At 44.3% G+C, this 27,252-nt stretch overlaps 1 protein-coding gene across 1 annotated transcript in view; it reads right to left on the bottom strand.

Moving 5' to 3' along the window:
* LOC147107669 (suppressor of tumorigenicity 14 protein homolog) overlaps window positions 1-25,434 on the bottom strand; it is a 91,514-nt gene extending 66,080 nt beyond the window's left edge. Inside the window, exons 1-6 of the mRNA XM_086006895.1 lie at window positions 24,845-25,434; window positions 23,771-24,002; window positions 23,468-23,592; window positions 12,102-12,169; window positions 4,343-4,542; window positions 4,192-4,230 (exon numbers count right to left, since the gene is read on the bottom strand). Coding sequence (XP_085863021.1) covers window positions 4,192-4,230; window positions 4,343-4,542; window positions 12,102-12,169; window positions 23,468-23,592; window positions 23,771-24,002; window positions 24,845-24,940 — 760 coding nt within the window. The 5' untranslated portion in view covers window positions 24,941-25,434. The remainder of the gene's footprint in view (window positions 1-4,191; window positions 4,231-4,342; window positions 4,543-12,101; window positions 12,170-23,467; window positions 23,593-23,770; window positions 24,003-24,844) is intronic.
* Between the last annotated feature and the right edge of the window lie 1,818 nt (window positions 25,435-27,252).

Raw genomic sequence — 27,252 nt, 5'->3', positions numbered from 1 at the left:
CCTAGGAAATTCCCAGAGAATTTATTTTAATCTCTAACCTTGCTTGAGGCTCGTGAATTTTGTAATCGTGTCCTCTATGTGCTATGAAAGTAGACATATTACTGGGCAAGAAATTATTTTCTATTGCTTATAAATAACCTCCTCTCCCCGCTCCCCCCACCCCCAATAAGTGGAGAAGGTGGGGCTTAAATTCCACAGGGGTTCTGCCAGCCTGTCACTGGAGTTATGGTAGGGGACTGGTCGAAGCTCTTAACCAGATAGCAACTTACTGAGAATCACTAGCACACAATCACAGTTATATTTTTCTATGATATACAAAACTTGTCAATGAATTCCATGCAGATGTTTTAAGGGAAAGGTTAGTCTGCAAATACGGTATTTTGAGTAAATGCTATTCAAATCTACCACTAATCACTAAAATATATTTATTATATTATAATAAATATAACAACAGCACAACAGTAAGACTCCATCAGGTATTAAGATTTCATATAGTAAAAATTTGTTATTAGTTCTTAACAGAATTTTTTTATTCATTCATGGAATGTGGGCGTCGCTGGCAAGGCCAGTATTTATTGACCATCCCTAATTCTCTTGAGAAGGTGGTGGTGAGCCGCCGCCTTGAACCACTGCAGTTCGTGAGGTGAACCTACCCCACGGTGCTGTTAGGGAGGGAGTTCCAGGATTTTTACCCAGAGATGATGAAGGAACGGCGATATATTTCCATGTCAAGATGGTGTGTGACTTGGAGGGGAACTTGCAGGTGGTGGTGTTCCCATGCATCTGCTGCCCTTGTCCTTCTACTGGTAGAGGTTGTGGGTTTGGGAGGTGCTGCCGAAGAAGCCTTGGTGAGTTGCAACAGTGCATCTTGTAGATGGTACACACTACAACCATGGTACGCCATTTAAGATGGTAGATGGGTGCCAATCAAGCGAGCTGCTTTGTCCTAGATGTTGTCGAGCTTCTTGAGTGTTGTTGGAGCTGCACTCATTCAGGCAAGTGGAAAGTATTCCATCACACTCCTGACTTGCACCTTGTAGATGGTAGAAAGGCTTTGGGAGTCAGGAGGTGAGTCACCCGGCCACAGAATACCCAGCCTCTGTAGCCACAGTAGTTAAGTTTCTGGTCGATGGTGACCCCCAGGATGTTGATGGTGGGGGATTCGGCGATGGTAATGCCATTGGGAGATGGCTAGACACTCTCTTGTTGGAGATGGTCATTGCCAAGCACTTGTGTTACTTGCCACTTATCAGCCCAAGCCTGAATGTTGTCCAGATCTTGCTGCATGCGTGAACAGACTGCTTCATTATCTGTGGAGTTGCAAATGAAACTGAACACTGTCACTGTGCAATCATCAGCAAACATCCCCACTTCTGACCTTGTGGTAGAGGGAAGGTCATTTTTTTATTAATTCACAGGATGTGGGCATCACTGGCAAGGCCAGCATTTATTGCCAATACCTAATTGCCCTTGAGAAGTTGGTGGTGAGCATTAAGGGGCAGTTAAGAGTCAACCATTATGCTGTGGATCTGAGTCACATATAGGCCAGACCAGGCAATGACAGCAGATTTCCTCCCTTCATTAGTGAACCAGATGGGTTTTTACAACAATTATGGTCACCATTAATGATATTAGCTTTTTTTTTTAATTCCGGATTTTATTTAATTAAATTTGAATTCCACAGCTGCTATGGTGGGATTTGAACTCAGGCCTCTGGATTACTAATCCAGGAATATAACCACTAAGCTACCATTCCCGGTATTCAAATCAGTCTGCTTTTATCACAGAATTAGCTTGCTTGTTCTCAGTGCAGAATATAATTGTTGTATAAGATAAACCCCAGCTGTAATATGGATTTCCCCCCCCCCTCAACCTATTATAAAGTACTGATACTCAGTCTCATCAACAATCAGTGCTTGAAACTGGCAAAGGTGTTACCAGTTAATTGGACTGTAAGACTGTTAATTACTGAAACTGCTCAGCACTATAATGATTTTGGCATCAAAAGAATTTATTTAATCGGATTGGTAATAGTTTTTATTTAATGACCTGCTTAACTTAGAATAATTGATAAAGTGGATTACTGCACTGACTGGACTATTGCCAAACATACTTCTGAGCTGTGTCTTGGGTTAAGTTACTGTTAAAAACAATGTGGTATGCAAACTGGTTCAAGCAACTGACAAACATTTATAAAACTGATTGCACTGAAATTCTGACAAGGCTCAACATTACTTTTTAATTGTATATAAATGCATATTTTTTAGTTTTTATATTACAGTTATGGTTGAAAGTTACTATTTTATATGCTCACAGCAGTGCATGATCATAACAGCCACCAACCCAGTATCTCAAAGAAAAAGACTTACATTTGTTTAGCATATCTCTCAGAAATGCCTCAAAGTGCTTCATATTGCTTATGTTTTGAAGTGCAGTCACTGTTAAGTAGACAAATGTGGCAGCCAGCTTGTAAACAGTAAGATCCCATCAACAGCAATGACTAGTTAATCTGTAGGCAACTATGGAAATGGAGTTCGGGAGATAACTGATGACAGCTTTCTAATGAGTAAGAAAGTTTGATGGGATCTACTGCAATATTAATTAACCTTTACTGGGCAGACAGGAGATTATATTTTAAACAACTAAAACTTACAGATATATTCTTCAGTAAAAATGTCAATGTTTATGTTATTATGCTGTCTATGTCAGAGCAAATTAAGCAGTAATTGCATAAGCACAATAGACAGTGACGTTACATCAGTTGAAACATTTTTAAATTGTCAGAGTTGACAATTTACTTTTCTTCAATAGCTCACTACCTATCCCAGCCGGGGTGCCAATTTCTGTACTGCTGCTTGTGAAGGATTGAGTGAAGTGACGGTGTTTCTTTTGGAGGGCTATTCCCCTCCGAGTCTTCTCTTGTGGGTCCGAGTGATGGGAAGAACCTAGAGAAACGGGAAGGGGGCAAGGGTCAGCATGGCAGGAAAAAGGTTTTGTAGCAGCAAACCTGTATGTTTGATTTCCAAAGGAAAGAAAGAAGGTAAAATAAAAAAGGAGACAACCCTGATGAACGCTGCCTCCAGTCTTGCCATTGCCAACACTCCTTGAGCTGCCTTCACCTAATAATGAGCATGGCTTCCTCCTCCGTCTGCGTGCAGGCTGGGCCTCTCCCCTTTGGTTGTGAGCGAGCTTGTCCTGCAATAAGAGTTGGAGTGAGTTAGTATGTGATTCTTGTTCTGTTCAGCCGTGTGAGGCATCCTCATCTAGTATGGATGCTGAAAAGGAGAAGCAGCAAGTTGGGAGAAGGATGGGGATGTGGTCATGTGCAAGAGAGTGCCTATAGTGAGAAATGTGTAAGCAGTTAGCAGAAGAATAAAAGACCTTGCAGTTGTGACCAGGCGAACGCAGTCTGCTGTGTGTGCTTGTTTTGCGGATGTCAGCAGCAGGTGAGTGTATGATTGTAACGAGAAGGAGAGATGGTGCGGTGACCTGCTGTGATTGGAGGAGAAGCATGTGGAGTGGAAGAGAGAAGAGTTTGGGGTGCTGCGGTGGGGAGCAAAAACTGCTGCGGCAAGGTCTAATGCAGAAAGATTGAGGTAACAAGACATCATTCTCACCCTTGCCATCCTGGTCAGATTGTTGAACCTCTTGTAGCACTGAACCCATGTCCTTGGGATGATGGTCCAGCATTTACCACTTCAGCCTCTTCCATCCAGGCTTGCTGTGAAGTCTGTTTAGGGACCCTGGTGCCATCTGAGGGAAAGAGGAACTCACCTGTTCCACTAGGACCTCCACCACTGTGTTGTTGAACCTCGGGGTTTTTGCCTTTGACATCCTATGCTGCAGTGAATAAATCCCTGCGCTAGCCACAATCTGGGTGAAACGACACCTCTTTTTAAGGGATGTATTCAGTCATCTTTTAAAGTTGTGTCGGGACTGGTCGAAATCTCGCTGTCACAGAATCAGGCGGGCTGCCTGTGACTGCTGCAAATGCGTGGGCGGCCCACCCATGAGGCCTGACCGTCAAAATTGGTCAGGCCTTATGTGTACATGATTGGGTGGCTAGCCCTCCTGAAATCCAAATCTGCCCTCTTATAGTAACAATGGGAGGACCCATGAATATGAATTAATATTTATTTATGTCTGTCAATGGGATACACTAATGGTAACAGTAAGTTAAAAAATCCATACCTGACTTTACTGTTAAGTCATATTCTTCAGATCCTGAAGCTGCAAAAAGTTGAAAAGATAGTGAGATTTGAAAAGAATACACACAGAAACATAATACAGAATCTCTAGACTTACTGCGCAAATCTTCATTTTATGTAAATGAAAACACTACCAAACAGCTCAACTGTGTAAACATCAAAATCTTCTTCAATGGAGGATATCTCTTCAGAGGAGTTCAGCACGGGCACTTTCAGCTTTTTGCCACTGACTTGCTGCAAGTTAGATGTGGTTGCATTTTTGATGTAGTGTGCTATATCCTCTGGGGCCGAGAACTTACTCCAGTAATAAGCCCGGAGCCCTTCTTCTCCTTCACTGCAACAGTAACAGAGGAGCAAAGTGCGTCAGAGCTTTCACATGTATGTAATTGAAAATAACTCCATTCACCAGGCAGAATTGACATAGAAACTGGTGACCAAATGCTGGCTGCATATTTTCATCCTTAGTTCTCCCAGCACTGAGCTTTGCACATCAATAGCACATAAGAATTGAGGCACCTACTCAAACTTCCTACATGTGCTCCTGGCACATGAAGCTCTTTATCTTCCACTTTTTCCATTTTCCTATTTATGGGGTTCTCTCATTCTCCCCTCTGTATCTCTCAGTTGGTCTCTGCATTTTTTCTCACTCTTTCTACTTCTTTCTGAAAATCCATCTCCCTAAAAGTCCCTCATGCACTTTCTCTCCATTTCTCACCTTTTTTCCGTATTACTTTCATGCGCTCCTTTTTCTCTCACCTCCCATGAAACCTTAGAACCAAACTTGGAGCTCCGACCATTCAACAACTGCAGAGATGATCTTACTTGTCCCTGGGTACGAAGGAGTGAGCGGGGATGGAGGAGTGTGGGGAGGGGAGTGGGGGCGGGGAGGCAGGAAGGGAGGGGGTTGGGTTGGGGAGGATCAGGCAGGAAGGTTCACCTCTACACCAGATCAGATTTGCTGCTGTTGTGCTGGACCCATAACCAGAGAGGGAACAGTGGCATAGTGGTTCTGTTACTGGACTAGTAATCCAGAGGGCTGGACTAATGATCTGGAGACCACGATCCCACCACGGCAGCTGGGGAATTTAAATTCAGTTAATTAAATAAATCTGGAATAAATCTCACTATCAGCAATGATGACCATGAAGCGACTGGATTGTCCTAAAAACCCATCTGGTTCACTAATGTCCTTTAGGGCAGGAATCTGGCCTATATGTGACTCCACAGCAGTGTGGTTGACTGTAAAATGGCCTAGCCAGCCACTCAGTTGTACCAATCCACCACAAAGAAGCATACAGCAGGCAACTGGGGATGGGCAATAAATGCTGGCCTTGCCAGCAACCCATGAACGAATGAAAAAAAAAAGCCCCAGCAATCATTGACTACAACATATTTGAGTAAAAGAGGAAAATATGGCCAGGGGCTGGGACAGAGTATGGGCTCAACATGCAAAGGAGTGAGAAGCCAGGGATTGGGCTGCAAGGGGCAGAGAGGGGTCTGGGGCTGGGATGGAGTGGACAGGCCAGGGCTGGTGACTGAGATCTTCCACTATAGCGGAGAGTAAACAGAGAGGCCAGACTCTGTAACTACTGCTGATGCTAGAAGGAAATGCAGTCAGGAATAGGTGGGGCCAACACACACGGACTTGTGGATAAAGTATGAATATAATCAACAACTTAGTGGGAAAAATTGGGTGGCACCCATTTTGGGGCGCTATCGTCACCACCCCCCCTATCCCTCCACCCCCCCCCCCCCGCCGTAAGTTCAGTAGTAGGATATTCACTACTGGAAAGCACTCCACCTCCTGCTTGGGGCGCTACTAATGAATTTCGCAGCACTACATAGCGCCGCGCCATTGCAGGCCTCCTCCCCTGATTAAAGGGGAGGAGGCCTAGCGCTGCTTGCACCAGGGCCCTGCCGGACCACTGGGGAGCGGGGTGCCGTGAAAATAGCCTGGCACTCAAGAGGAGTGCTGGGCTGAGCGATCACGGCCGGCACCCCACATACAAAAGTGAAAGGGGACAGGTGCTGGCAGTCGGCCAAAATTAAAATGGCCGTCCGACACCTGCCCTTTAACTTGCACCGCCGCCGCTGCCAAACCGTCCCCCTGAACCTGTTGCACATATCGCCATAGGTCAGGGGGCGCAAGGGAAGTTTGCGGCTGGGGCGCGAGCAGGGCGCTGCACACGGCGATCACATCATCGCCGGCGGCGCAGCGGCTCACGGCCGTACCGGCTACCTCCACAGAATTCTGCGGGAGGCGTTAGCAGCGCCGCACCTGAGCGCTAGGGGATTTGCGCCACATTAGCGCCCCCGAGGCGCAAACCAACCCAATTTTTCCCCTTAATGTCTTAACAGCTCCTCTCAATTAGGAAACCTAATTGCATTCCTTTGTAGGAGGGAAGAGAGAGCGACTGGGGGGGGAAGAGAGAGCGACTGGGGGGGGAAGAGAGAGCGACTGGGGGGGGGAAGAGAGAGCGACTGGGGGGGAAGAGAGAGCGACTGGGGGGGAAGAGAGAGCGACTGGGGGGGAAGAGAGAGCGACTGGGGGGGAAGAGAGAGGAAGAGGAAGGGAGAGGAGGGGGCGGGGGGGGGAGAGAGGAGGGGGGCGGGAGGGGGAGGGGCGAGAGGAGGGGGAGGGGAGAGGAGAGGGAGGGTGTGTGTTGTGTGAGGAGATGGAGACTCTGCGCAGCCCCGGTGGACGCCATCTGAGGTGAGTGTCTGTCTCTCTGCGCTTAGCTAAACGTCTGAGCTCGGGCATTGATAACGTCTGAGCTCGGGCATTGATGTCCTCCCTCCCCCTCTCTCCCCCCTCCCCCTCTCTCCCCCCCTCCCCCTCTCTCCCCCCCTCCCCCTCTCTCCCCTCCCCCCTCTCTCCCCTCTCCCCCTCCACCTCCTCTCCTCCCTCCTCTCACTGCCTCCCTTTCATTTTCTCCCTCCCTCCCTCCCCCTCTCACGTCCTCTCACTCACTCCCTTTCACTTTCTCCCTCCCTCCCTCCCTCTCCCACCCACCCCTCAGTCTTTCCAGCCCTCCCCCTCCCCGGCCCTCTCCCTCCGGCGCCACTCGTGATATCGCGCTGCGGGCGCAACCGCCCAGGAGACTCCGTGCTCCCGGCCTGAGTCAGTGGACGCGCGAGCAACGGGTACCCTCCCCCCTCTCCCTCCGGCGCCGCTCGTGATATCGCGCTGCGGGCGCAACCGCCCAGGAGACCCCGTGCTCCCGGCCTGAGTCAGTGGACGCGCGAGCAACGGGTTTGGGGGCGGGGGGGGGGGGGGGGGGGAAGGGGGGGAGTAAAGAAAAAAAAGCGGTCAGCCAGCCTTCAGGGCGGGTGAAGAAGCCGGAGGCCATTTTGTCATGTCGGTTGGAATGAAAAATGTCTTTTTTTTTTAATAAAAAACTGCAAAATGTCTTTATTTTTAAAAAAAGGAACTACAAAGTACAACATCGGAAATTTGTATTTTTTTTAAAAAGAATCCCTCCTAACTACAAAAGGCGAATTTTTTTTAAGGAAAGAAGATATAAAGTTAGAAGATATGCTGGCAAACAGATGCCCAGGCTTCAAGGCTTGAGGCCTGAGGCCTGCAGGCATCAGACCTCGAGAAAAAATTGACATATTGGACTCATTTATTACACGCAAATAATATAATGAGCTAGTTGGGCTCCTAAGTACTGAATTTGTGCTGCATAAAATCCCCTCTACACGTACAGAAAGTGGGGAAAAAAATTAACTTACGAATCAAGATGGCTGACACTCACCTCGGTTCAAAACGATTAGGCCCGCCCACACATGGACCGATTGGTCGACCGTCATGTCACCGAAGCGTAAGATTGGTCAATCGTCCTGTCGCTCGACTCTAGGAGGGCCCGCCCGCATGCGCGACGAACCCGCCCCCGCCACGCAGCGATTGGTCGACCACCGGGTCGCTCGACCGTACGATTAGTCGACCTTAATGTCACTCTATGCTAATGAGCGGATAATGAGCGGAATTTTGAACGTTTTTTGGATACCGCAGGCGCAATTTTTGTCTCGCCGAAATGTAAATACGGTTATGACCATTCCGGAATCATAAGCTTTCTTTTGATGTAATGCACGTGTAGGTACGCTCTATAACTTTAGAGTGTATAGCCGGACAGACACACCAAAGGACAGACAGACAGACAGATCGATCCTTTTATATATAGATAGATAGATAGATAGATTATTATGCTATTTAAATCGAGTCCCAGGCTTTTGGGCCCTGTCTGTGTCCCTTTGTGAATCTGCTGCCGGGCAACATTTCTACCTTTTAATACCTTGAAAGATGAAAGTGAAAGTACTTATAAAACGTTTTTGGTAAATCTTATGTTATTTTTAAAAGAGATACTAACTTTTTCAAAGCTGGATGATCAAAGTAGTTTGAGCTGGAAGCTGAAGTAATGGCAGTGAAACAATGGCTGCGAAACAATGGCTGCCACATCCCTGAGATGAAAACGATTAGTTCCGCCCACACACACATCAGGGGACCGTACTGTAGGATTGGTCAATCGTGACGGCACAGGATTGGTCGAACCTTGACGTCAGTCAATCAATGCTAGCAGATAATGAGTTTAATTTTGAAGGTTTTTTGCATAAGGCGCGAACAATTTTCGTCCGACCGAAAAGTAAATACGCTTACGAGCGTCCCGGAAACGTAAGCTTTCTTCGGAGGTAACGCGCGCGTAGGTACGCTGTATAACTTTCGAGCGCATAGCCGGACAGACGCACACCCGAGGACAGACAGAAGGACAGACAGATAGACAGACAGACAGAAAGAACGATCTGTTTATATATATAGATTATGCTATGATCGCTATTACCTAGATGATCCCCTACACTTACTACTCTTACCTGTTCTGATTCATTATGCATTACTAGATACAGCAGTGTGCCCTCTCTTGTTGGGCTTTTTACATACTGTGTAAGAAGAGTCCTGTACACATTGTAAAAACTTCTCCCATTAGAGTCGCTCCTAGATGCACTTGATTAGGCAACAAGAGATATCATCATACACAGCCACAAATGGGAAATACCAAGTGAAAAACCATCAATTTGCAGAACAATAATCACTATTAGGCCAATTTAATATTTGATCTCCAATTCCACTTTGTTTTGAAAGTTCACTTATACTGGGGCTGGTTTCTGCAATAGGAGATTAATGCGATGGCATGCAAGATAGATGAAGTCAAGTGGAGAATAATGGTAGGGTGCTTGCAGAGTCAGCTCATTTGGAACATGTATTCTGCAATGCTCATGTTGGGGTTGCTTGACATTTAATTGAAATTGTTGTCTATTAGACATTGCCAGATTTATCCTCCTGGCTGCAGCAGGTAACTCTTCAGTCTCAGACTCAATGACATCATCCTCCTCAGGGATAGCCTGATCCTCTTCTTCCATTTGCTACATGGTGACTCTTCTTCAGATAGTAAAATTGTGCAACATTCAGCACACCTCTGTTGTTTTGGAGATGTTTGCAGAGCTGTAAAATAGCTTACACCAGACCTGTCCAAAGATGGAATTTTTGCTTCAGTACGCTCATGGTAATATTTATTTGTACCCTTGTGGAGGCATGTGCTTCATTACATTTCCTTAGAGCTGCAATTTGTGGGTTTTTGAATCACATCATGAGCCACAGCTCAAGAGAGTATCCCTGATCTCCCATGATTCATCCATCTCGGCTAGATCTTCTGTTAAGTAATGGTGACACTGTAGATTGGTGTAGGATGAATGCGTCGTGGCAGTTTTCAGGGTATTTGGCATCCACCTGCATAATGTGGTGCAATGGTCGCATGCAATATCACATTGTTCGAATGAACCCCTTCCTATTATTATTGGTGATAATGGCCTCGCCCATCCGTAGCTTTGTAACCTCCTCCAACTCTACAACCCTCCGAGATCTCTGCAATCCTCCAATTCTGACCTCTTGCGCATCCCCAATTTTCATCATTCCACCAATGGCAAGCGTGCCTTCAGCTGTCTAGGCCCCAAGGTCTGGAATTCCCTCCCTAACCCTCTTCTCCTCTCTACTTCTCTCTCCTCCCTTTAAGACATTCCTTGAACCCTACCTCTTTGACCAAGCTTTTGATCAACTGTCCTAATATCTCCTTATGTGGCTCGGTGTCAAATTTTGTTTGATAGCGCTCCTGCGATGTGCCTTGGGGCGTTTTACTACGTTAATGGTGTGGTGTAAATGCAAGTGGTTCTTGTGAAAGGAGCCCATATGGTCACGAGTTGCATCAATGAGACTCTACTGTCTTGAGAACCCAGCCATCCTGGAAAAAGCACAGAACCCTCTCCTGCTGCCAGCAAATATTGGACAGAAAAGAGGTGAAGTAATTCGCCTTGCCAAACAAGGCATCAGTGACCTTTATGCATTGGTGTTTTGCATACTGATTAATCTTGCAGATGTCACCTAAGGCCGCTTCAGCGGAGCGGGTTGCGTAGATGCTCAAGTCATGACTTTAACAGCATTAGAAAGAACTGTTCCTGTCCTAGATGAAGTTTGCAGGTCAGACTGTAGAAGTTGCCAAAGTTCTGAGAGCGCTTTTCTGGTGAAGCAGCGACATTGAAAGCCTTGAGCGACAAGAGCCAAGTCCCATCAGATAAACTCAGCCTGCACGATCCCAGCATTGAGTAGGTACATGACCTATCCCAGGAATGTCCAACCAAATCAATGCCAGCCTTGCAAGTGTAATCTATCGTACAACGTTGCAAAATGTCCCCTTATGATACAATACAAAGTATCAATAACTATAATTAAAATAACATTTCAAAACCCATGAACCATAATTTATGCTTTTTTGGCATTTGTTTGGATCATTCACTTCCTCTTACATTCTGTATGCAGTATCAGCATCAAAGTCTCCCAAGTTAGATACAGCACGACATAAACGCAGAACAAAGCTCTCTCTATTCTGCCCCACCAATGGGGCATAAATTCAATACTGTTACGCCCAATTTATGGGCGTAAAACGGGAACGAGGAGGACAAATTTGCCATACCGACGGCCTGTGTCCAATTTGTGCGCGCATTGGGGCTGCCGCTAATTTCATCAGAGCCAGTTTTTTAGGCAGCCCTTGCGCTTGCCTGAAATGAGCGCAGGCCTGCTTTCAATATTGAAATGATGGTCCTGTGGCCATTTCCAGCAAATTTGTTTAAACTTATCGGAGCTTGCACTGTGTCTTAACCCGTTAGTCCTGCCTCTAGATTAATATTGCAGGCTGCTGCTGGCCGACATTCACGGCCCCCCCACCCCCACCCTGTTTGTGCCTCCGTGCTTCTCTGAACATACCTGCCCCCTAACATTTAATCCTTGGAGTATTAATGATTTTCGTAGAAATCATTTCTGTAGATTGCACGTTAGAAACTGTCTAAAAAATGTTCAAGTACAAGGAAAGTAACTGCTATCTTTGATATTCCTTAATCAGTCTTTTTTCCAAAAGTCAGTTATTCCTGAGAGCAGTGCCTATTTAAAATGTTATAGTCTCAAAGAAAATTGTACTAGCCTTAACAATGTGCTACTGTGTCAAATTTTAATTTCATTAAGAACCACTTACAGATTCGATAGCCTTCAAATGATTTTAAATGATTGTAGTACACTAATGTTCTGTTAGCCTGAACAAATACTGCTTTGTTGGAGAAAGTAGACCAAGGAGACAGGAACAATTAAGACATAACCAAATTCATTTAAGAAAGTTTTTTGTGTATAAATGTTTAGCAATATAACATAAACTAATCATTTCTAACACAAAACGCATGCACATTATCAATTAATTATGGATTATGCTTTGCTTAACATAAAGCTGAATTTTAATAAAAGCAAATTTGAAACAGAATTATATAAATGAATGAATTTAAGAATACTCTTGTACTCACCTAAATGCAGTGATGACAGACTTCAGGTAATATTTTCCCAATATAGATGGCTCATACAGTTCTGAAAACTAACAGTTGAAGAGTGCATAAGAAAGTATGGAATTAAAGAGGGCCATTTGGCCATTTGCTAAGCCTTGCTCACTTTGCCCTATCATGAACTCAACCCAATGCATTCAATCTCTGTGAGAGGCAATCAAAATATCATCATTTTAAAGAACTGAATCATGTTCATTTTTAATCTATCCTCTAATTAAAATAAGTTCTTTTTTAACATTTCAAATAGGTTCAGATTAACTTAAGAACATACATAAGAAGATAAGAAATTTAATCTCTTTTAAAGGTGACTTCAAGATCATCATCCTCATCTTCATATCCATCATCTCTTTTTCCAAACATCTGTGATCTTGACCAGTAATATGTCCCTTCAGGCACCTTCTGTTCCTCCAATATTGCCATACTTCTCCTCCCACTCATTCTGTTTCACCATCAGTGGCTGCTCCTTCAGCCATTTCTTGTTCCCTGCTAGAGGAAGCAGGAAACAAGAATCAGAGGACCTCCACATTTAGTAGCTGCTGCTTCAACCACTATGCTCCATGCTCTGGAACTCCCTCCCTAAGGACCTCTGCCTTGTCACTTCCTTCCTTGTTATTAAAAGCCTCACAAAGACTCTTCTCCTCCTTTTGCCTCATCCCAATGCCTCTTTTGCCTCTCTTCCTTCTGCTCAGTGTCCACTCATTACCCACCACATTATAGAGCACTCTGAGATGGCTTTCTGTACCAGATGACCACAATAGAAATGTAAGTCGTTGCATCTACCTGCTACTACAGGTAGACTATCCTTTATCCGAAAACCTCGGGACCAGCCGAGTTTCGGATAAAGGAGAATTTCGGATTTCGGAAGGGGGGGTCGGCGGGGGGTCGTGCGCACGACTTACGCTGACGCTCAGCGTAAGTCAGTCGGGGTCGGCGGGGGTCGGGGCCGGCGGGGTCCGCGGGGGGGGTCGGCGGTTGTCGGGGCCGGCGGGGGGGGTCAGCGGTTGTCGGGGCCGGCGGGGTACGCGGGGGGGGGGGGTCGGCGGTTGTCAGGGCTGGCGGGGTTGGCGGTTGTCAGGGCCGGCGGTTGTCGGGGCCGGCGGGGTACGCGGGGGGGGTCGGCGGTTGTCGGGGCTGGCGGGGTCGGCGGTTGTCGGGGCCGGCGGGGGGGATCGGCGGTTGTCGGGGCCGGCGGTTGTTGGGGCTGGCGGGGTCGGCGGTTGTCGGGGCCGGCGGGGTCCGCGGGGGGGTCGGCGGGGGGTTGTGCGCACGACTTACCCTTTATCCGAACTTCCGAAACCGGAACCCTCTAAAAACCGAAGGTTTTTTCGTTCAGCGTAAGTCGTACGCACGACTTACGCTGAACGAAAAAACCTTCGGTTTTTAGAGGGTTTCGGTTTTCGGAAGTCCGGATAAAGGGTAGTCTACCTGTATTTACTTACATAAGAATATAAGAAATAGGAGCAGGAGTAGGCCATTTGGCCCTTTGAGCCTGCTCCGCCATTCAATAAGATCATGGCTGATCTTCTTCCTCATCCCCACTTTCCTGCACTATCCCCATATCCCTTGATTCCCTTAATATTCAAAAATCTATCGATCTCTGTCTTGAATATACTAAATGACTGAGCCGCCACAGCCCTCTGGGGTAGAGAATTCCAAAGATTCACCACCTTCTGAGTGAAGAAATTTCTCCTCATCTCAGTCCTAAATGGCCGACCCCTTATCCTGAGACTATGACCTTTAGTTCTAGACTCTCCAGTAGGGGAAACAGCCTCTCAGCATCTACCCTGTCAAGCCCTCTAAGAATTTTATACATTTCAATAAGATCACCTCTCATTCTTCTAAACTCCAGAGAATATAGGCCCATTCTACTCAATGAAGAAGCTCATTTGACCTCATCCTTCTAAAATACCAATCCTACCTTTAACATCCACCTAAATAGACAGAGGCCAGAATTTTCTGGGGTGTCAGAGGGCGGGATCAGTGGTGGGTCGGGTGGGAAAGTGTTTTTTTTTGACAGCAGGTTGGGATCCCATTGTCAACCCGCCGCAACGCGCTTTTCCCAATGTCAGGTCTGTCAGCGCTGAGCAGACCCGACGGGCAGCAGCGGGTGACCCAATTAAACTCATTAAAATGTACTTAACAGACCCTTAACAGGCTTTTTTAACTTACTTTTTAACTTCAACTTCATGGCCACAAGAACCACGCTGTTCGAGGACCACGTCTGTCAACCTGAGGTGGGAGTTCAGTGGCCATTGCTCCAGCTGATTACCTGACAGCTTTAAATGTACAGTGAAAGCTCCCACCTGACAGATCATCACTTTCCTCAGCCACAAGCTGTTTCTCAGTCCATTTCCAGCACAGATTCTGCAGGCTTTCCACTCGCCATCCACTCTCACCTCATTGGAAGAACTCTCTCACCATTGACAGAATGCTTCGGTCATCTCTACTTCACCTGCCATCTATTCCATCACCTTGGTCCTCAGAATCTGACCATGATTAACCCCAACACCAGCAGCACCAGGCACACCAGCAGCATCAACAATAGCACCAACCTTCTCCGCAATCAACTGCTGCTGCACAGGACAGAAGGCATCAGCACCCGAGCACATTGCTGCCCGGGAGACCAGGGATGACCTCACCATGGAGATTTACTTCACCTGATGCTGTACACCCTGGCTGCCACATGATGCACCAGGTTGGCACCAACCAACACCAACAACATAAAGTATCCCTACAATGCCCAAGCCATTTCTTTCACACTCACCACCATTGAGGGGGGTACCGTTATGTCTCACCATTCACTGCAACTCACTAAGCCACTTCCAAAGGTGCACACAAATCTATCCAAGGGCGCAAAGTGTTGAAAATAAAGGTTTCAATGTTTGACAGCACATTAACTGAAAATTTACATGAACATTGCATAAAATACCCAAATGGCTACCCTTGTGTGTTGTTAGTTGGTATGATTGCACCAGGATGAGGGTGAGTGTGAGGAGTAGCTAGTGTGATGGGGATGAGATAATGTAGATAGAGAAAGAGGGATGGGTGGATGTGCAAGGTAAGTTGTTGTGAGTAAGGATGTGCAGGAGTAGGGTGGGGAAGACAGAGTGATGGGGATGTGATGAGAGGCACAGCAGGATGAAGGTGAGTGTGGTTTTCTACTAATGTTTCGTGATCTAATGAGATCATTGAAAGGTTTCCCCACTGCACCCAGGTCCTCCTGACGACATCCCTGCTTGTGACCTCCTCTGCAATGTGCAACCAGGCTGTTTTGGTCTCCTGGGGAGGTGTCATCCGCCCATCGGAAGGGAAGCGGACCTCCCTGCGTGCTGCGACTCCCTCCATAAGCATAAGCATATGGAGGGAGTCATGGGAGAACCTGGGTGCAGCCGTGCACCTCTGTGCAGTGATTGTCAGTGTTTGTAGCACTTCAATGCTGTAGAAAACTGACAGCACAAATGTCAAAAGTAAGGTGGCCATGGTCCCTTTAAGGAAACCGGCCGATGACGAGTCATGAATGACGTCACCAGACCCGCTTCTTCTAATTGGCCCGGGAAACACGCTGGGCGGGCTTAACAAGCCCTATCAACGTAAATTCATTTTGGACAGCGGGATGGAGCCAGCAGCGGGGCTGCGACCCGCCACCGACATCGCCTGCCCTGACCCGCCAAGGTAAGGAAAGTCCTGGCCAGAGTTTCTAGTTAATTTCACAACCAAAGAATGACATTTCCAAAAATACAGAACTCCCTCAGTAGTGCACTGGAGTGTCACTGCAGAAAATGGGGGTGACTTTCCATAGAGGTTCTTCCACTCCTTCACTTTCATTTCAGTGGATGAGTATTAGAACTTCCCTCCCTTTGTGTCCAAATCCTGGCGGCGGAACTTGAACACATAGAAGTAAATGTGTGCAGGGGCTCTCCTGCTTGTCCGCTGTAACTTTAGTAGGCAAGCCACGGAAACCTCGTAAAAATGGGGTAAACGTGTTTATACACAAAGACGATTCCTTTTCCGTCTTTACTAATATATGTCCTCATTTTATATTACTTTCTTAAATTTATCCAAATTAAAAACCATCTTTGATTTCATATCCCGGTCACTTAATCTGTTCATGTTTTTGGATGTTTTTAATGTATTTTATGCCAGTCACCCAACCACATACCTTGATGTTATCAGAAATTTAATACAACAGTCAATCTCCTGCCCAATCCTGGCAAAGTGGGGCCCACCTGAGGGCCCAGGTCAGCGTTGGGACCTGTATCCCCAAAGATCAGAGGCCAAATTTTATTTTTGGTGGGACTCAACGGAACTACCACCGGTGTTTCTGCCATCTTCAGCAAGGAGGTGAACCAGAAATGCACTGCAAACCACCGAAAGCCCACTCATGGCGGCCCCTCCCTGATCCCACAAACTTCGCACCCCTTCAGATTTTATAGGTTATCATTTCTGTGTGGAGAAGAAACTCCCCTTCCTTCAAACAGGTCACAAGTCACACGTCCCTGGGAAGGTGCGGTGTAACTCAAACTTTGCCCCACCAAGCATCAACCTTTCATCTCAGTGAGGGGGGGGAGGTTGTCTTAACACTCCTTTGCTTCCATCATGGCCACAGTTTCATTTCATCATAGGGGGTAAAGTTTCTCCTTCTTACAGCAGCTACCTAATCTACATGGGGCGGGCGCGGTGGGAAGGGTGTAAATCATGGGCATTAATATTGCGTCACTGAGTTATCGGGCAAGGCAGCCAGAGACTTTCAGTAGCATTTGGTAGCAAGGCCTTCGAATCTCACGGTGGTGGGGTAGACAGATTTGAAAAGCGAGTGGTCGTCTTCAAAGGAAATTCAATAGGATATTGAGTGCTAAAAATGTAATTTGAAATTAACAGTTTGCAATATAAAGATATTCCAGTTACTACACCTTTGGGAAACAGTAGACTAATAAACAAACACAGAGCCACTGGTGGCCAGACGTGGAACCCACTGGAGACTCAAATATTGGCCCGGGATTTGCGCTCCCGATGGTGCTTCTGAATGGCCCGCAAGTTCTGGGCTTCCGCATGCGCGAAAACCTGAAAATTGTGATCTGTCGAGGTACATCTTTACAGGTCTACCGAACCAAAAGTAACATCACTTTTGCTGGGGGAGAGTTGGGCTACTGTCCAGCAAATGCCCACGAAACTCTTACGGCTGGTAAAAATAGGCATAGGGCCTGCTTTCACCAGCATAAGGGTTAGTAAAAATCATAAATTAAAAGTTTAAAAATAAAAAATGCACAAACACTTAAAATTACTTAATGCAAATTTTGGCCTGGATTAAACAAAATGTTTTATTTTCATTGTATTTGATTATTGAAGGGACTTTTAATTAAATTTGAAAATGAGTGCATTTATTTTTATTAGAATTGTGTAAATTCTTTAATTATTTGAGCATTGCATTGCTTGTCATTAGGGGATTCCGTTCGGAAATGACAGCAATGGAATCCTCCTTTCTGATTGGACGACCTGACCCACGTGATCCCAGGGACACTTCCGAACCGTCTGCGTCCCTGGGATCCGTGGGTCTTTACGCAGGCGTACGTCTGCAGACCCAGGACCCAAACTCTCCGCAGCTTGGGAGCCTGATGCTAAGTTCGTACATTTTTAAGCGGGTCAGAGGCATACTCTGGAGGTATGCCTCTGACCGCAAATTCCAGGTCATTCTGTTCCAGGTATTTTAAAATTTCGTAACGTTACATGACAATTGTGTCTTGAAAAGAGATATCACAGCACCGCCTATACGCATAATAGATACTGCATTGAATTCTGAGCACACCTAACATTTTTAATATAAAGTAGATTATTACTTGAACTCCTGGCATTGCTCACAGACAAAAAATAATGTAAAAATTGTGTCTCCCCTGCTGTAAATGTTGTAGTGTATGTACCTTTAAGAGGAACTATGCTTTTGAAGCCCCTGTATACTGTAGTACCAGTAGTGACCACTCGGGTATATAAGCCTGTGTAGCGTCTTGTGTTGTTAGTTCACCTCCAGACTTTGTTCAGTAAACACTTGTTAAATCAACTCCTGCATTCTGTGTCTCCATTAACACACGGATCTAACAAATGTCTGTGCTTATTTTCCACTCTCTTAACTCTTTCTGCTTCCTTCTCTCCAAGGCTGATTTTCTGGTTGGTGTGCTGGATCTCACCAGTAATGTGCATGTGAAGGACAGCTAAATGGACAAAGGCTTTTTTGTTATGTTTTTGGTTGGATTTTAACTAGGTTGTGTGTGACATTTTGTTTTTTTGAAGTTGCTTTTTGGATTAGAACATGGAGGAAATGTTTGTAACTATACCAGCAGTGAAATCATTGTTTCCAATATCACTGAGAATCCAACTATAATGAAGGATTTTCCAAGAGCTCAGCAGAACAGGAAGATCCTTAAAGGATTTCTAAAGTGGCTCCAACAATACCAACTTTCACTCCACCTCAGAGAGCAGTAGGATATCTAACTGCAAGCTGCAGAGTCCAGTACTGTTTGGCAATTACCTATGCTTTAGCATAAATTAAGCAGCTTAATAGAAATGACATTTAAAGTGAACAATATGAGACTGGGAAAGGGAAGACATGACATACAGGCATCCCTGGAGTGCTTTGTACAATTTTGTTCACTGTACTACCATAAGGATATACAGGCAGTGCAGAAAAGAGCAACCAAACTGATACCTAGCTTAGGGCATCTGAGCCATGAGGAAAGGTGGAAGATTTTGAGATTTTACTCTGGAGACGAGAAGGCGCAAAAAAGATATTATTTAGGATCATTGAAGGAACAGATAAATTGAACGGCAATAAATGAAAGCATTTTTTCCACACAAAGTGTAGTGGAAATCTGAAACTCTCTTTTCCAAAAGGCTGTGGATACTGATGAATTGAAATTTTCAAGGCTGATATCGATAGATTTTTTTGTTTGGTAAGGGTATGGAGCAAAGGCAGGTAAATGAAATTGAGGTACAAATCAGCCATGATCTAATTAAATGGTAGAACAGGCTCAAGGGGCTGAATGGCCTACTCCTGTTCCTATGTTTCTGTAACATATTTGATTGTCTCAAACTCTACAACCAGATGACACAGATCAAGCTCAGAAAAGGGAAGATGGACAGTCTATATTTAATTGCTTTCCTCATACAGTGGTGAATATTTGGAATGGACTGCCCCTGGAGCCTGTGGAGGCAGATAATGGAGAAAAATTTAAGCAAGAATTGGATAGATATTCAGGAGTGTGTATTTGAGGAATGTTAGTTTTTGGGACCAATCAGATGGGACTGCAGAGTCTTTTCCAGTCTTGTAGTTTCCTATATTCCTGCTATCTCATCTGCAGTCACGTAAGATGACTTCAAGTTAAGCTATGATAATGTAATTGAAAGGTTCTTGAAGCTTTTTAGTAAAGCAGTCATCAAATCCTCTATAATAACAACAGGAAACGCTGGAAAAACTCAGCAGGCCAGGCAACATCCATGGAGAGAGAAACAGAGTTAATGTTTCAGGTCAAAACCCTTCTTCAGAACTGAGAAAAAAGCAGGAAATGAAACAGATTAAAAGGCCAGTCTGGGGGCTGGGAAATGGGGGAGGGGATGAAAGAACAAAAGGGAAGGTCTGAGAGGTGAAGAGACATTAAGAGATATTCAAGACGAGACAAGATGGTAATAGGACAGGTAAAGAGACAAAAGATGGCTCTAGATGAAGTGTGAAATGCACTGGCAGAATGAGAGACAGCTGCCATGTGGGAGAGAAAAAAAGGAAAAGGCACAAACCAAAGGTGTAGATAAAAAATATATAAAAATATAATAGGGGCCGAGGTTATGATCTGAAATTGTTGAACTCGATATTGAGTCCGGAAGGCTGTAAAGTGTCTAATTGGAAGATGAGGTGCTGTTCCTCTGGTAATCTTCAAGCTAAATTCTGACTATACCAGAACCACACTATCTCCTACTTCCAATTTAAAGCATTTCTTAATTAACCAAACCACCTGGGCTAGCATCACTCAGCCTCACTAGCCCCAGAAAATGTCTTTCCAATCAATAAAGATGCAGCAAAACTAATTTCAAGGAGATATAGTGTTTATTTCCAGGTTTCCAAAGAATACAAATGCAGCAAAATAGTTGGGTGAGGGCTCTGGAGCTAACCCTTTATAACAATGACTGCAATTTAATTTACTAAAAAGCACAAATGATCTCACCTGTAATAAATTAACAGGACAAATTAAGATAAACATGTAACATGCCATAGCCCTGCTGGTCTGTACAGGTGCAACCTTGGAGTCACAAAGAGTCCTAATGGTGGAACACCACAATCCTTCACATAAAAGAGTTTCTCTATCATCAGAACCATGGGTACACTGAAATGCATGAGTATTTTGACTAGCCTAACATTCCCTTTGGACACTCATGCCATGGGCAGACAAATGGCCACCATGTGACTGAATATCTTCCTTCTGCATACTTACCACAAGGCTTAATATCATCTTTTTCACAATGTTATCAGAGAAAGTTTTTCTTAAAAAAATACACCAACAGTATAAGTGCAATTGGATATTACTGCCCCCGTGCAACCATCAATAATTAGACACACTCCCAAGAAATAAAATTATTTCTAAATTTAAGAATCAATACAAAAACACTAATTTCCCAATCTGACTCCAATTAGCTGGCAGTTGCTTGTACACTAGGTAAAAAAATATCATGGAAAGTTATAGCTGGACAGGGGAAATGATAAAAAAAAACAAAAGCAAAATACTGCGAATGTTGGAAATCTGAAATAAAAACAGAAAATGCTGGAAATACTCAGCAGGTCAGGCAGCATCTGTGGAGAGAGAAACAGAGTTAACGTTTCAGGCCGATGAAGGGTCGGCGAAGGGTCATCGACCTGAAACGTTAACTCTGTTTCTCTCTCCACAGATACTGCCTGACCTGCTGAGTATTTACAGCATTTTCTGTTTTTATTATAGGGGAAATGGTAATCCTCGCATGCACAGAGAGCCATTTTGTCACAATGAGTGTCACTGGCCTGAATTTGGCTCTCAGCAGCGAATGAACGGCGCCAGCCAGTCATTACACTTCCACTTACCCACAGACTTTCTGTGGCGTTTTGCACTGGAACTTGCTGTGATTAGAAAGCCATTTTGGGGCAGCGCCCTCTACAGGGGATCTGGGCCCTGTGTGAACAGGCCAAACAACTGTGTATCTCCTTAACCAATTAGATTGAACAATCGTTAATGAGCAGCGGAGCGTCTGAACCAGCCAGTGTCAGTTAGAATATTTAATTCAATGTCAAGTCAGGTACAGAAAGCAAAATAAAGAGAGGGAAAGAAAGACTGGATTAAGAGAGAGAAAGATAAAAGAGACAGATAGAAACAATTAAAAAAACATTTTTATTTCTATTTTTTTATTTTATTACATCTCCAACAATAATTAAAATCTGAAGGAATGAGACTCCACAATTGTGAAAGTTAATTTTCAATGCCAGAGTGGTTGTTGAGCAGTAATTAAGACTCACCACATCATGTAAATTTACTTACACTGGAATGGACAAGCCCTAACTTTTTCTGGTGTGTTTAGTGGGTATATATATCAGTTAAGTACAGCAACTTCACAACATTCCATGTTGCTGAGTCTCTCAGCGAGTACAGTGCAGTTTCTGGAGGAGCAGGGCAACTTTTGGATTTCCGCGTTTAACTGCACATGTGCGGTTGCCAGAAGTTGCTGTCCAATTTATGCTTTAATAAAGGTGAGCGCTGATAGTTTCAACATTACTTCTACAGCCACTGTGTTTTCTCATAAGATAAGGCAAACCCAAATACTAAGTGTCTAAGTTGGCCAAAACTGTGTATTCAGTAAGTCCACCCGAACTGGTTGATTTTTGCTGCATTTGGTTTCATCACAGAATGTAACAGAGCTCTCAGTGTGAAGATATATAATGACATCAGAATACTTGTGCATCTTTCTGTGATGGGATACTCAGTCTCTGAAAACTGTGTCACCAAACAAAAGTTCCATGGTTAGTTTTTCAATGCCAGGCAGCAATGGGCCTAGACTCTTTGTCGAAAATTTTGTAATTTGAATATCTTAACCACGATAATACCAGATTTACATCTGGTGCAGTCTCCTATTCTAACTTATTCTTTCCCCGTACCTAAAACTGTGGAGCTCCTCACTGCCTTCAGTCTTTCCCTCCTACAATTTACATGCTTTTGAAACCCAGGCTTCACATTACCTAATCTCCACTTCCCAATTTACCTTGTCTTGCATTTTACCTTTTTCTACTTTGGAGTCCTGCTCTGGACCTTCACCTTGGTTTCTAAATTTGAAAGAAAAACCTCCAATACTGTGTTTGCAGTGCCCACTATAGTCTTAACCAAACTGAGAGTGGATCCAAAAAGCTCCTTTGTAATTGTCCAAATCTGTTCCGACACAAATAAAGTTACAGGGCAGCAAAAAATTTCACAATGCAGAAATGAGTAAGTGACTGCTTTGCAGTACTCACCTGTGTTTCCAATGATCATCACATACTTTCCTCCACTTGCATATGTTTGAACAGAGCTACTGATCGGGATTTGCTAGGACACTACCCTGTGACATACTTACGTAGCAAATTGCAACTATCAAATTAACCTTAAAGTATTTTCAAACTGTATTCAAATCTCTTTCGTGGCCAAACTGTATACAGCATAACTTTTTATTCCTCGCAGTTACTGAATTTGGCACTGACAGTTCTTGTAATGTTTATGTGGCACTTTGTACTCAGGGCTTAAAAGAGCTCTTTGGCCAAGTGGCTGAATTGCTACTTCTACCGTAATTGTGTAACTTTATATTTATTGTTGTTAAAAAGTACTTTTACAGGAAAATCAAATGAAAACTGAAGTGACTGCTATTGTTTCTCTAATTGGACTATTATTTTAAGACTGTGCCAGCTTGAGGAGTTCGATTAACTGCTCCTCCTAACCTCAGCCTCACACACTGACCCAAGTTCCCATATTTTGCTTTACAAGGACAGACAGAATAGCATCTCTGGCATGTCAGTCTGACCCTAATGACTATGCTAACTTATAACACTGTGATTGTGGGCAAAAATAATAATTCTGTGCAAAACACACTGAAATGCCCTCTAAAGCAATAAAACTGTAACCTTTTTATTTTAAATTGCGTGTACTCAGATTTAGAATCATTTTCTTGCCCGCTAAGTGACAGTAGTCAATAAAATCAGTCTATGGATAATAGCACTATGGTGACATAAGTTCCTTATATTCCTATAGTTGCACTTCCCACTGATCAAATGATAATATAAAAAATAGCTTGAAACTCACATAATTTTGGACTGCTTGTGCTTGTGAAATAAACTGCTGTGAGCGTGGGTCTCCTAATTCATTGGTGTAGGTGAGGTTAGAGATTTCTAGACTTCCACTCAGGTAGAAAATAGAGATGGCAGGCGCTGCAAGGGAGAACAATCACATCTTACATCCACATTCTGCAGATAGCATCTACATGGAACTTCTGCTAACTTTTTGAAAAGGGCACTCAAGCTGATCATTTACTGCACTGTCAACCAGCCTAGACAGTAGCTGTTTGACTTCTAATTTATGTCATCAAAATGCAGGATTTAAACTTACACAAACAGTAACAAAGAACCACAATGATTGTTGCTGCGGTTAGAGGGATTACGGGCAGGGAGCCAAGGATCCATCTTCTGCAGGGTTCACTTCTTGCCAGCCTGTGGGAGGAGAGCTTCAGAGGGCAGAGGTAGGCTTTGAGAGCTAATGGACCAACTGAATGGGCTGATGAGAGATTGAGACACTGATCAGAAGGCAAGCTTTCTTTGTTGCTCTCTGCAATCGGATATTTCTGAAGAAAAAAAGTAGAAAAAGAATCCAATCACCTAAAGTACACTGGAGTCTCTCTGATAACTGTGTCATGCTGACAAGTAGGCGGTGATTCAAACACTTTGACTTTTGTTTCGGCTGTTTTGTAACTCTGTCCATCATGAATCAAATCAATATTTTGTTCCTGAGACAATATATTTGAACTAATTAGAAACTGCTAAAGAAACATTTGTTTCTTTTTATTTCTATACAAATAATGACAAATGTTTATATCAAATGCAAGTTTTATAGCTTGCCAATATTTTGGGTTTTAAATTGAGCATTCGAGTGTGGGATTTGATTCTTATCATCTGCAATAAGAAAAACAAAGTATTTGCATCAAGCACTTTGCACCATTAGAGAATATGTTTTGTGATAGGGAAATTATTTTGTTATGGGTGGCTTATTTCTGGGTTGTTAGAAAATGATCTACCAATTCTTAACCTCGGAAATGTGTCATGCCGAGTCTAAATTGCACAATTAACGATTAATAACTAAATGCAGAATGGAAATACATGATCCCTTTTACCTATTGTTAAATCGGTATTTTAAACATAATTAAATTATACTTGACAAGGAAAATGCCTCTTTTCAATATAATTTTATGGACTACTGAATCTAAAAGAGAAACTGAATTGTTGCTTACAAGAAATTGAGAATTAAAACATACCAACAAAATTTCAACAATATTTAAGAAGTATTTTACAGTTGATAAGATTGTTTAAAAATGCAATTTCTGTTTTTTTTTAAAGTACTTCGATTTGATCATTCCAGTATGATTGTTAAAATTCAAATGGTTTACGTTTCCGGGAGAGGTCACCTTACCTGGCCGGTGGTGGATGTTGTCTGTTTCTGTTGGTGAGCGGCTGCTTCTGAAATACTGAAGACCTCACAGATCCTCTGCTTTGAAAAAGTTAACATCGCCCTACTTCGTTAAAAACAGAATCTGCTCGGGATCAGCTCACTTCCACACCCCTCCAGATTCTGCAAATTGAACAAAACTAACCCCGATCCTACTTTGTCTGCAAAGATTTTCGCCTCGGTGCTCTTGCCACCAACTTTTGCAATAGCGCTCAGAGCCCACGATCCAAGAAGCGCCTTGCCCCCCTCTCGGCTCCTGCTGAGTGTCACAAGTAGCGGAACAAATCTGCACTGCGACACCAGCAGAAAGCGGGCAGCAATTGCACAAGCCAGCAACTGCACAGGAACCTGACCGAGAGCAGAGGACACGTGTCCTGAGGGGAAACTGCACCGCCCTGAGAGCTGAGCCCTGCTGCGAATCCAGGGTCCACTTACAAGTGTCATTGGTGCTCCACATCTTCACAAATAGAGCTGAAGCAAAAAGCGAAATACTGTGGATGCTGCAAATCTGAAATAAAAACAGAAAATACTCAGCAAGTCTGGCAGCATCTGTGGAGAAAGAAACAAAGTTCACCGACCTGAAACGTTACCTCTGTTTCTCTGTCTACACATGCTGCCTGACCTGCTGAGTATTTCCAGCATTTTCTGTTTTTTTATGTCCAGGTCTGGCCGATTCTCTGGCCTCAGCTGCAAAAATAACTGGCAAAGTACTGTGGGATTTTTTTTTTTAAGTTGCCAGAATCACAGACATGTGGGGGTGGAATTCCTTGTGCATTTGTGCCAAGACACCCGTAAAGCAAAATGCAGGATCGAGGAAATTCGGGTGCATGTGTGTTGCACGTGTGTTTACGCTCGCCCCAATTTTCTTGCTCTTTTATGCTCTCGGCTGATCAAAATGCCTCGGTCCCCCAGGCGAAAGAGCCGTACACATGATTTTCCACGCTATTTCAAAACAGGTGTAAAAAAATAAGCCGAGTTCTAAGTGCATCAGGAAACAGTCATTTTTCTGATGTTTTAGTCCGATTTTTTGAGTTAAATTTTAATTAATCCTCACTGAGACCTGCATTGTATTTTTTGTTCCTTTTAATGCATCAGTATGTCACATTAAACATTGAAACGCTGACATGATTGCATGTTCTTAAACATGCTGTGCCTAATGTGCCTGAATGATGGTTAGATGGCTTGAAACTTAGGGCTGGATTTTGCCAATGGGGAGCTTTTAGAGGCGGGACTCCCACTTGTCGGGTTTCAGTCCCGCCTCCATCAACTTCTGGCCAACCCACGCTATTTTCCCTTGATTGACCTTGTTAAGCCCGCCAATTAAGGGAAAGCCGTTTACAGAGAATGTAAGCATATGACATTTCATCTGTCAAAAATTTTTGACAGATGACTTGTCATCGTTTGACAGCTCTGTGAAACTGCCAAACACTGACATTCTCTGTAGTTTGATGAGTTCTTGAATTCAAGAGTCATCAAACCTCTTTATTTAGCAGAAATTAGATGGTTGTTGCATTGGAGAATGCAGCAACCATCTGTCATCTCTACCGTGGAGGTGTGAGACTCTCCGCATACACACCAATTGAAGCCTGCAGGAAAAAACAAAGGTAAGTACACTTTTTCTAACACTTTCCACTTACCTCATATACTCACCACTCCACACTTGCACCCATCACTCACCTTCATAGCACACTTTTGGACCCCTCCAACCCCCGCAGACTCACTACTCGCCTCGGTGACCCTGGCGGGTTTCAGAGCATTCGGGAAGCCCGTACTTGTGTGGGCAAAATAGGGATAATCCTCTTATCTACCTGTTAACTACCTGTTAACAGGCAGTTAAGTGGCTGTAATCCCTTCCCGCTTCCAAGGAGACGGGACCTGGTGTGGGACAGCTTCCCGCCTCCTGGCAAGATGGCACGGAGGTAGGTTGGGGGCGGGTTGGGCGCCCGCCCCCAGATTCCACAATTTTCTCGGCAGTCCCGCCTCCATAGCTGCCTCCCCAGGGCTGGCAAAATCCAGCCCGGTAATTTTCATGCTTGAAAAGTGTAAATTCGGCCCTGTCCTTGAGCCCTGATTGCTTACACTGATTTCCACTTATTTACGTCCATATTTCCATTATGGTAATGAGATTGCAGTAAATTTGGGTGTAATTAGACATCGGCAAAATGGGCGTAATTTCCAGGTGTAACTTCCCAATTACACCCCCACAGGCAATGTCAGCCCATGGAGCACTGGGTGTGTGGTGTATGTAACCTGTTCCACCTTAAGAGAACTTAAGCCTGGTCCACCTTAAGAAAGGTACTACTTTCTTTGGCTGCTGTATACGTAATACCGGTGGTGACCACACCAGTATATAAGCACAGTGTAATAATATT

This window comes from Somniosus microcephalus, chromosome 14, assembly GCF_052327205.1.
Source record: "Somniosus microcephalus isolate GS21.2 chromosome 14, FLI_Smic_1.0, whole genome shotgun sequence".
NCBI classification, from domain to species: Eukaryota; Metazoa; Chordata; class Chondrichthyes; order Squaliformes; family Somniosidae; genus Somniosus; species Somniosus microcephalus.
This window is presented reverse-complemented; position numbering and strand designations above follow the sequence as displayed.